This window comes from Capricornis sumatraensis, chromosome 6 (assembly GCF_032405125.1).
Source record: "Capricornis sumatraensis isolate serow.1 chromosome 6, serow.2, whole genome shotgun sequence".
In the NCBI taxonomy this organism is placed as follows: domain Eukaryota; kingdom Metazoa; phylum Chordata; class Mammalia; order Artiodactyla; family Bovidae; genus Capricornis; species Capricornis sumatraensis.
In genome coordinates, this window is record NC_091074.1 from 107,577,895 (window position 1) to 107,589,911 (window position 12,017).

Here is a 12,017-nt window from a genome sequence, read left to right on the forward strand (position 1 = left end):
GAGCTCTGGAGAATGAGACTGAAGGGGGAAGCACAGAGCAGGGGCAACGCTATTCATTATTTAACACCTTAAAGCATCTTCGACTTTTCAGCTATGGTCATCTCTTGTTCTGATAAAAATTAAAATTTAAAAACATCTAGCACAGCAAACCTCCACTTTTTAAAAAATTTTATTTTTTTAAAGTTTTTTTTTGATGTGGGCCATTTTTTTTTTAAACTCTTTATTGAATTTGCCACAACACTGCTTCCATTCTGGTTTGGTTTTCTGGCACCAAGGCATGTGGGGTCCTAGCTCCTCAATGAGGAATCGGAGCTGCACCCTCTGCACTGGAAGGACTTTTCCCAACCACTGGACCACCAGGGAAGTCCCAAACCTCATTTTTATTAACATGATAAGAGTTACAAGTTTATTCACAAGAGAGGATTTCTCATCTCTGTGAAAAGTCATAGGCCGAGAGACCTCACAAAGTACGCTATGGAGTGAGACTCAGCAACACTCCAGACTGTTCCTTGCTGCCTCCGATCTTCTGGATAGCAAGGCAGAGGCGGGTGGCATGAAGGAAGGACAGGAGGGATGACAGAAATCTAAGCCTTTAGGCACCCAGTCTCTCTATTGTAACTGGAACCATATTTCTATCTGCCAAAGGACTTGACCAACCAAAGGCGGCTCCCTTGCTAGTGGTTCAACTAGGGGCATTCTGGTCAGTCTCGGGGATGAGGACACCATTCTCAGAACCCGGGAGCCGCAGCATCGTGCGTGCTTCCTGAGTCAGCATCTCTTGGTTACTCTTCAACCATAGAGGAGGGATCAGGGGAGCTACACTTGAGGCCTACGGCTTTGGGACATCTTCCTGGTGCATTTAGAATTCTCAAAACTGCAAAATCTCATGGCATTAAAATCAGGGTGATGAAAGACATTTACGTGCGTGAAAAAAACCTGGGAATTAGAGTCTGTTTTTTCCTAAGTCCAATTTAATTAAAAAATACTATTTCTTACCGAAAGAAATGTCTCAATGTTCTCGTGGACAAAGGAAGCGATATCCTGCCAGTCGAGAATGTCCCCCAGCCAGCTATTCTGACGACTTATGTGCAGCTTGTGCCCTCTGTGCCTTCCAGAGTGCGATACGTTCTGTGGAACAAAACAGTTCAGACATGAAATCCCCGTCTTAACCTGAAGACAAGAAGACATATAAACAGCCTACTTTGTTTCAGGTCCACTTAAGCAGTTTAGCAAATACACAGAGGTGAAAAACTTCCTGTTATATCAGAAATTAACAAAGAACTCCATCAAAAAGACCCGAAATATATTTTTCTGTTTATGTTCTAGCTACTGTGTCTCAGCCTAGCTTAAATGCATCCCTCCTAAGCATGTTCATGAACACACTTTACTCGTCAGTATATTCAATTGAACATGAACATAGCATATACTTTCATCTTATTTTTCCCCCTCTTTCTCCCCTCTAACCTTTCTTTTAGTCTCCCATTTTTGCTTTTTCCCTCCTTTTCTCATCTACCTTACTACTCTTCCAAACAAGCTAAAGAGAGCAGAGAGAAATAAAATATGAAAAAGTATAGCTAAAAGCAATATTAAATATAATGGTATGTATTAATCATATCTCAATAAAAGAGGGAAAAACAGAATGTGAAAGAGAAGGGTGCAGAGGAGAAATCGAACTTGTCTATCGGGAAAAGAATTACATTGGCAGATATGCAGGAATAATGGATGTGGAAGGGTGATGAATAAACAAAGCGACTACTAAGGTTAGAATTTAGAAATAGAAGTAGATTCTTAACATTTTGCATGTGTTTCCATTTTTGTACTTTTCCAAAAAGCACAGGGATGTCAATTTTCACTAGCAAGGAAAACATTCAGTTCAGTCGCTCAGTCATGTCCGACTCTTTGCGACCCCATGAATCGCAGCACGCCAGGCCTCCCTGTCCATCACCATCTCCCGGAGTTCACTCAGACTCACGTCCATCGAGTTGGTGATGCCATCTAGCCATCTCATCCTCTGTCGTCCCCTTCTCCTCCTGCCCCCAATCCCTCCCAGCATCAGAGTCTTTTCCAATGAGTCAACTCTTCGCATGACGTGGCCAAAGTACTGGAGTTTCAGCTTTAGCCTCATTCCTTCCAAAGAAATCCCAGGGCTGATCTCCTTCAGAATGGATTGGTTGGATCTCCTTGCAGTCCAAGGGACTCTCAAGAGTCTTCTCCAACACCACAGTTCAAAAGCATCAATTCTTTGGCGCTCAGCCTTCTTTACAGTCCAACTCTCACATCCATACATGACCACAGGAAAAACCATAGCCTTGACTAGACTTAGGTCCTAGTAAAAGAGGTAAAGAAAGCAATGCACTTACCCACCTACAAACCAATGCTTTTAAAACACTGACCTGACCTCCCTGGAGCATTCAGGAAGCTCAAAGTGGGTGAGGGACAGTAAAAGCTGTTTGTGTGTAAGCAGAAGCCCCAGAATTAGCAGAAGAAACAAGATACAACCTTTGTAATTGGCTCTTCAGCAGGTATCTACCCAGAGATTCCCCAGTTAGGTTTTGTTTGGTTTTAATATTTATTTATTTATCTTGCTCCACTGGATCTTAGTTGTAGCTTGTGGGGCCTTAAGGCAAACTCTCAGTTGCAGCATGTGGGATCTAGATCTCTGTCAAGGGCTCAAACCCAGCTCCCTGCACTGGGAGCTCAGAGTCTTAACCACTGGACCACCAGGAGGTGCTCCCAGTGAGTTTTAACTCTCAATTATTGAAAAACCCACAAAACCCATCACCATTTCTTCAACTTCTCCTAGGCAAGAGCCAACAAAGGTCCATGTAGTCAAAGCTATGGTTTTTCCAGTAGTCATGTATGGATGTGAGAGTTGCACTATAAGGAAAGCTGATGGCTGAAGAATTGATGCTTTTGAACTGTGGTACTGGAGAAGACTCTTGAGAGTCCCTTGGACTGCAAGGAGATCCAACCAGTCCATCCTAAAAGAAATCAGTCTTGAATATTCAATGGAAGGACTGATGCTGAAGCTGAAACTTCAATACTTTGGCCACCTAATGCAAAGAACGGACTCACTGGAAAAGATCCTGATGCTGGGAAAGACTGAAGGTGGGAGGAGAAGGGGATGACAGAGGATGAGATGGTTGCATGGCATCACCGACCCGATGGACATGGGCTTGGGTGGACTCCGGGAGTTGGTGATGAACAGGGAAGCCTGGTGTGCTGCAGTCCATGGGGTCACAAAGAGTCGGACACGACTGAGCGACTGAATTGCACTGCCAAGAGCACACAATGCCAAACAGGTCACTAGGGAACATGTGCAAATGTTCAACTACACCCTCCTCCCCGTTACCCAAGCTAACTCTGTCCGACGCGATCTCTCTCCCCCTGCACGGGCACCTTCCACAGCACAGTCCCTGATGGCAGTCCCAAGGGCCCTGCCAACACAAGTGTACAGAATGGCTGGCATGACTACCTGCTTTCAAACTGTCATTTTTATATTTAGTAAAGAATTATACACATCATTACAAGTAGCACTAACGGTTTGTTTAAAATAAAATAATCATCTCTAAACTTCTGGATCTATTTTCACTTCCGCAAAGAAAAAGTTCTCAACGTCCAGAGCTGTACTGTCCCAAATAGTAGCCACTACCCACTTGTGGCTACCGAGTACCTAAATATGCTCTTAGCGTAAACGATAAACCAGACCTCTAACACTCAGAATGGAAAAGGTTTTCTATGTATATGTTATATATAAAATATAAAATCTCATTACTTTTTCATTAATTACATATGGAAATGACATATATTGGATATACTGTGTTAAGTAAAATACATTATTAAAATGAATCTCATCCATCCTAGTTTTTTTTTCTCCTTTTTTTAATGCAGCCACTAGAAAGTTAACATTATATATATGGCTTGCATCACACTTCTACTGCACAGATCTGGTTAAGAGGATGAGACACTGTTGAGGATAATGAAAAGCAGATAGAACACCAATAACAGAGAAACTGATGGTTCTGCCATGAGGTTAATCATCAATTCAAGCTGACTTTTAATGACCTGAGGTTTAAGACCTTGCAGGTTAAAAATGTCAAGAAATGAAATCTCCGTGTTAACACAATCCGACCTAGTCAATGAGTCCATAAAAGGACATTTTTAGTTTACAACTGAAATCCTTAGCTAAAATAACTTACCTTTACAAACCAAGAATGATACAGCCTATCCCAAAGTTCTAGTACTTGTTTTTCAATTACAGCCGTATTATTCACCTTATCTCCGAGAATTTTATGAAGCTGGAAGGAATACAGATTTAATCTGAGTTAGTGTTTCAGGCAACAATCCAGTAAAATTAATACATGCTGGTCTTTATATTTGTTCCAAATCAAACTAAAATGTCCCAGACTATTTAACTGCCTCCAACCACACTGTTCTTTCCTTAAACTCTACCCAGTATGTCCAGTAAATACTCTCTCTCCCGTCTTTTTGCTTCTTGATTATTTCCTTTGTTCTTAGGTCTCTAAGAAAACTTCTTTAGGTCTTAAGAGAACAAAGCCATGCTTACTGACTTTTCTGATCTCATCTGCCCAGAGAAAAATCTTTTCCAAGTGACCCTGGTGCTCATCCGTTATATGGAAGTATCATGTTACACTTACCATTAGCATTAGAATTACCACACAACTTTAGGTAAAATTTTAGAACCTTAGCTATAAACACAAATCCTCCTTTGAATATGCTGAGATGTTAGGTCTCAGTGTGTGTTATTTGCTTAGTCGTGTCCAACTCTGCGACCCCATGGACTGTAGCCCGCCAGGCTCCTTTGTCCATGGGGTTCTCCAGGCAAGAATGCGGGAGTGGGTAGTCATTCCCTTCTCTAGGGATCTTCCCACCCCAGGGATTGAACTCGGGTCTTCTGCACTGCAGGCAGATTCCTTACTGTCTGAGCCAGAGATGTCAGGACTCAAGAGTTATGACCAATTAAGACTGGCTCAGGGTTTGGGAAATCAAAAACACTAAGACAAATAACTTGGAGAAAGCTATTCATTATAGTATCTCATCCCACATTTTACATGTTATTAAAACCATATGGTAATCTTAAAGACGCTTTTAAAAAGACAATGATTTGTTGCCCCACTTAATATAATTGCTGCCATTTTTCCCTCTGCAACTTTCTGCCTGCTTACACAGATACAGTTTAGAATTCTATGTTTTCTTTTGCATCAGAAGTATTTCATTTTTATTCTTCAACACTAACCTTTATTTTTAATGGTTTCATATTAGCTAAGTTTTTCTATTATTATTTAATCAATCATAGGACATAGAGATGGTTCTCAATTTATAATGTCACAAGTAACACTGCAATAAATATCCTTATGCAACTTTTTTATTACTAACATTAAGATAAACATACAGGAATCAAAGGAAATAAGCATTTTAATGACTCTGGTGAAACACTGCTAAACTGTCTTCTATAACGACTATACCAATTAATACTTACCAATGTTGTATGAAAGAACCAATTTTTCCCAAACCTTATGAACTGATAAATTATTAAATTATTAGATAATTCAATAGGTGTGAAATGGTAATAATTATTTTTATTTTTCTTTAGTGATGAGAGTGACCATTTTCCATGTTGGTTTTCAATGTGTATTTCCTTTTGTGTGACCTAACCATACAAGGAGATCCAACCAGTCCATTCTGAAGGAGATCAGCCCTGGAATTTCTTTGGAAGGAATGATGCTAAAGATGAAACTCCAGTACTTTGGCCACCTCATGCGAACAGTTGACTCATTGGAAAAGACTGATGCTGGGAGGGATTGGGGGCAAGAGGAGAAGGGGAAGACAGAGGATGAGATGGCTGGATGGCATCACTGACTCGATGGACGTGAGTCTGAGTGAACTCCAGGAGTTGGCGTGCTGCGATTCATGGGGTCGCAAAGAGTCGGACATGACTGAGCGACTAAACTGAACTGAACTGAACCATACCTTTTGACCATTTAATGCTGATCTTATAGATACCTGGACCAGTTTTTTGACATACTTGATACAAATATATCTGCTCAGTGTTTTCTCTTACATTTGATTTATTCATAAACCAAAGACAAATTAGTGAATATAAAAGCCATTCATCTTTGCATAGTATTTTAGTTTACAAATGGCTTTCACCTACATTCTGTGACCTTTGCAACAATCTCAACAAAGTTAGACAGAAAAAGGTTTGGTTAACCCTTTATTCTTTTAAAATGAGAAAACAGAAAGAATCTATGATAGGCCCAAGGTCATGCAGCTAAGAGTGGGGATTAAAAGTAGCAGAGTTAGGATCAAAAGTAGTCTAATAGTCTTTCATCTATAGCATATATAACCTATGAACAAAGAACACCTAACAGAGCAAATCATCCACAATAATTAAAAACCACCATTACCCCTATTCTAACTCTCCCTACTTATTTTACAATCATGGGGACTTAGTCTTTTTAAAAAGTTTTATTTATTTATTCATCCATAATGTTTTTGGCCCTGCTGGGTCTCCATGGTTGCGGTGAACAAGGGCTTCTCAAGTTGCGGCGAGCAGGGGTCACTCTCTACCTGTGGTGTGCAGGCTTCTCAAGGTGCGGGCTTCTCTTGCTGCAGAGCACTTGCGCTAGGCGTGCAGGCTACAGTAGCTGCGGCGCACGGGCTTAGCTGCCCACAAAGGTGGAATCTTCCCTGATCAGGGATGGAACCCATGTCCCCTGCCTTGGCAGGCGGGCTTTTAAACTGGACCACTAACGAAGTCCTCTACTGACTTTAACTGTGTTTTTTATATATTACGATCATCAGATTCTCACAGTCCTATGACCTGTCAGCCTCTGGGATCTCCTTTTACCAGAACAGGCCTAAAATGGTCACAGACAGCCTCCAGTTTTGGCTGCTTGCACAGTGGCCTTTACTGCAATAAAGAGCTATTTCAAACTGACATCTCCTTTAGCTGTCTCACTCCCAGCACAATGGTGAATAACTAAAATACCACAACTATTAACTAAAAGGAGTTGTTGCTGCTTAATCGATAAGTCATGTCTGACTTTTGCAACCCCATGGATGGTAGCCCACGAGGCTCCTCTGTCCATAGCATTTCCCAGGCAAGAATACTGGAATGGGTGGCCATTTCCTTCTCCGGGGGATCTTCTTGACCCAGGGATCGAACGTGCCATCTCCTGCACTGGCAAGCAGATTCTTTACCACTGAGCCACCTGGGAAGCCTAACTCAAAAGAGAGTTCAGCAAAATTTTGCAGCATGTTATAAAACACTCTTTTCAAATCTGTGGCACTATCAATCATAGCAGAATACTACAGACCCCAATTACCAGCCTGCAACATTATATTATCAAAAGTCACAAGGAAGACTGGGCCAGAGAACTGAGTTTAACAGGCACATCACTGCTGTTACAAAAAATCACTGAAGCATGCATACCGCTGGTGGTATGAGATGCGCTTTGTATACGAAACATAATCCCACACTAAGAGCAGTCAGAATGCCATCTGAGGGCTGTGCAACTGAAGGCAAACAGCCTAATCTGCAAAAATAGGAGTAAGTCAGAAGGCAAATGTCTGTTCCAACCTTGCTTGAAATCTTGGCAGCATCTGATACAACCAACCAAGTCTTTCTTGAAACATTTTCTTCTGCAGGCCTTGCTGACACACAGGGTACAACACAGGGCTCCTCCTCCTCCATCTTCTCTGCTGGCTCACTTCTCTGGCCTTCAAAAGCCTAAGTGTGCAGGAAATCTGGTCCTCCTCAAGCTATACTCTCTCCTTAGGCCACAATACAGGCTTAATGGTGCCCTCCACCTCTAAATTCTTATGTAAAGTCCTAACCCCTAGGACCCCAGAATGTGACTGTATTTGGAGACAGGGTCTTGAAGAAAGTAATCAAGTTAAAATGAGATCACTGAATGCTGAGGAAAGAGCAAACTAGGGGGTCTGATTAGAACCATAACGATGAACAGAGGACATAGGAGATACAGTTGACAAAGCAGGCTGGAGGCAGATAGAAAGTAACCTTCTCTGTTCATACCTAAACATAGGCTATAAAAAACCTTTTTTCTTTCCTGAGTGTGGCATTCCATCCCCACCTAGTTTTGGCCCTTTCTACACTGTAGTTCTTAGGATTCAATTCTTATTTGACTCTTAGCTGGATAAGATCTGACCTACCTCTGCAATGTCAATGACTCTTTTAAAAAAAAAAAATTATTGAGATATAACTCACACACCTTACACTTCACCCATTTAGGTGTATAACTCAACAGTTTTTTTGCATCCACAGTTATGCAATCATTACCACAATCGATTTGGAACATTCTCAAGCCCCCAGAAGTTAACTCCATACTCATTAGTAATCACTCTTCCATTTCTTCCCAATCCTCCTACCCTTGAAAACCACTACTCTACTCTGTTTCTATAGATAAGCCTCTTTCACACATTTTATATAAATGGAATCATACTTATGTGGTCTTTTATGACTGCTTCTTTGACTTAGTAATGTTTTCAAGGTTCATCCTGTTGTAAAATGTACCAGTACTTCCTTTTTATGGTTAAATAATATTCCATTATACAGATAAATCACATTTTATTTATCCATTCAATTCAATGGTTGTTTTTAGATATTATCCCTGTGCCTCCTAAATCAGGATCACAAATATTTTTCAACTTTTCATAGAAATTCATGTCTCTTTCGCGGTCTTCCATTTTAAAGACTCTCAAGTATAAGGTTTCAAACCTATTTTTTCCTCTAAGTAATTAAAAATTTACTTTAAAATCTAAGGCACATTCTTCCAGCTATCCAAATTCCCTTTATTATTTTCCCAAATAGGTAAAAATTCCAGAATAAAAGTTTCTCCTGAACAGATAATTCAAGAATTAAACGCTAGGTTATCCACAGAATAAGTCCGGCAAACATATATCTAAGCATCTAACAGTCCTCTGCAATATTCGGTCTCCCTTCCGTGACAGTTCTGAGAGGTGTATCCACACACAGTGGGCCCCTGACCAACACTGGTTTGAACAGTGCAGGCCCACTTACATGTGAATGTCTCTCACTAAATATGTACTACAGAGGCACAAGATCTGCAGTTGGTTGAACCTAAGAATGCAGAGCCAGGTAAATGAGAGCCAGCGGTGAAGTCAGGGACTTTTCAACTACAGCGAAGGTCAGCACCTCTAACCACCACATTGTTCAAGGTCAACTGTACTTATCTTTTGTTTACTCAATAAACATTTTCTTTAAAACTTCCATGTGACAGTGGATTTGGCTATCTGGTATGGACCCAGGAAAATCAGTAACACATCTTTCTCCTAACTTTTAACTTGACCACGATTCTATCCTTAGGTTAGCCCATTATTGTATGTATAGTGTAATTTCCAAGAGGTGGCACAGTGGTAAAGAATCTATCTGCCAGTGCAGGAGATACAAGAGATGCGGACTTGATCCCTGGGTTGGGAAGATCCCCTGGAGGAAGAAATGGTAACCCACTCCAGTATTCTTGCCTAGAAAATGCCATGGACAGAGAAGCCTGGCAGGCCACAGTCCCTGGGGTCACAAAGAATCAGACACAATTGAGCAACTGAGTAGGCATGTATACACAGTGTAATTTCCCAGATACCTTTTGTTTTTTAAGATTCTGAATTTGAATTTTAAACAGGGAATTTTTTGGCACACATCTCAGTGCAACAAGTTTTGGCAATCCCTAGATAACCCTAATTACTCATACATTAAAACTACAAATTACCTTCATTTCCACTGTAAAAACTAGGGAAAAAAGTGATGTCCCACATCTGTAGCATGGAGTCTGATTCTTAGCCACAAGAGCTGTGTCTTTTCCTCTGCCTTTCGCTTCCCCTTCACAAAACTTCAGTCAAACTCACCTCCTCAAGTACACTCCTATCTCTATATCTTGGATCACATAAATACCCCCTCTTAAAATACACTATTCCTTCTCTCTATTCATCCAGGATCTATCATTCCATTCCTTCACAGTTTATCTCAAGTGCCACATTAAAGCACTTAAATCAGTTCCGGGCACACACTTCTAGCATATCATAGTAGAAAGAGCAAAGGATTTAGAATTAGTCTTCAGTCTGAAAGCAAGCTCTGCAATTCATTACATGACCACTGGGAATTTACTTAAGTAAATTTACTTAAGTCTGTTTCCTTGTCTATAAAGGGGGTAAAATAATTCAGACTACTATAGGTTTCTTGGAAAGATTAAATGAAACAAATTGGAAACTGTCAAGTACAGTTATCAGCAGATAATAATATTTAATAGGTGTTAATAATTTTTTCTCCACAAAGCCATATTTGATTAGCCAAGCTTAGAGATCATTCTGCCCTAATGTACAAACAATGAATCAGATCTATTTTGAACATGAAGCAAATGCCCAGCCTCTTGGATTGTTCGAGCTACCAGCAATTATCAATAGGACTGTCCAGATGGTTTTATTTCATCCTATGTTGCCTGTTGATTTATAGATTTAAGCTTATTTCAATAACAGAAATTATAAACAGAATCTCCATTTTTGCTTTATCAAAGCAAGAACTCACTACCAGTGAAGACCCTGCAAAGAAAAAGCTGTGAAAATAGGCTCTTCCCTTACCTTGTGGGTTATCCATTCTCGTCCATACTGATATACGTTGTTGGCTGCAGAATTAAGGGCCCTTTGGACAACCTGAGCCTCAGGAAGCCAACTAATTCAAAATAAAGAAAGAAAAAATGAAAAACTGGTATAGTGTACTGCACCAGTAATACCTGGAACTTAATTTTTTAAACAATTATTTAAAATTTACAATTCTAAAACTTGCAGAGTACTTCCTAACTTAAATTACTGACTACCTTGGGGGTAGTTAAAAAAAAATAAAAGAGGAGGCCATACAATTTGTCATCAAGTTCAATTAGGTGAACAGCATAATCCTAGGAACACTCTCCACAAAGACGTAAAAACTCTCTCACAGAAGCCAAATTAAACAAGTAGGCAAAGAGATCCTACAGGTGTTGGCAGACTTTTCTTTTCTGTTAAGGGCCAAGGCGTAAATATTTTGGGCTTTTCGGGACATATGATCTGTATCACAACTACTCAATTCTGTCTGCTTTTTTCTGCAGCCTCCAAATAGCCACAGACAACATGACATGAACAGGTGTAGGCTGTTCCAATAAATCTTTATAGGAATAGGTGGTTGGATTTGGTTCTGAGCCGTAGTCTGCCAACTCTGCCACAAAAAATGATACAGTATGGGAACGCTGCTGACTCTGCCATGGGGGGGATTTTCTTGAATCCCTGAACCTCTGATCCTGTTTCCTCATCTGTAAAATGGGGATAAACTCTTCAGCAAACAACATAAAGTAGGGGAAAGCTTAGTATATCAAAGACATGTTGTAAACTGTGAGACTCAATTCAACATTCGGACTTTCCCCTCTGCTCCCCTCCATCCCATTACATGTCGTTCTTATGCAAAAATGACAACATTTAACAAAGTTTTGCAAACTCTTCTCTATTCTCTCTTCCAAGGTAACTGTACCAATGAAGATCATTTCATAAAAACAGACATAGAACCTAGGCCATCCATCTCTGTTTGTCAAAATTACATCCACCATCCCATTACATGTCATTCTTATGCAAAAATGACAACATTCACAAAGTTTTGGCAAACTCTTCTCTCTTCCAAGGTAACTGTACCAATGAAGATCATTTCATGAAAACAGACAGAACCTAGGCCATCCATCTCTACTTTTGTCAATATTACATTCTTACTTTGCCCACTCAGGATGATTTGCTAGAGTTTCATTAATCAAATTGCTTGTGACTTCAATCATGTGTACACTCTCTTGATGTACCTGTATTATGGACAAAAGAGTATCCATGAAAATTAAACTCAATTTAACATTTATCTTTTATACTACTCTAGGAACAATGCTTTAAGTGTCAAGTAATTAGATATCTTAGTTTCAGTTAACTTAAGAGACCTGCACTGAACAGCCACT

At 40.2% G+C, this 12,017-nt stretch overlaps 1 protein-coding gene across 1 annotated transcript in view; it reads right to left on the reverse strand.

Moving 5' to 3' along the window:
• Positions 1-12,017, reverse strand: part of TMEM245 (transmembrane protein 245) — a 74,004-nt gene that overhangs the window by 25,493 nt on the left and 36,494 nt on the right. The window contains exons 9-12 of the mRNA XM_068974603.1: positions 11,788-11,870; positions 10,636-10,726; positions 4,200-4,298; positions 997-1,128 (exon numbers count right to left, since the gene is read on the reverse strand). Coding sequence (XP_068830704.1) covers positions 997-1,128; positions 4,200-4,298; positions 10,636-10,726; positions 11,788-11,870 — 405 coding nt within the window. The remainder of the gene's footprint in view (positions 1-996; positions 1,129-4,199; positions 4,299-10,635; positions 10,727-11,787; positions 11,871-12,017) is intronic.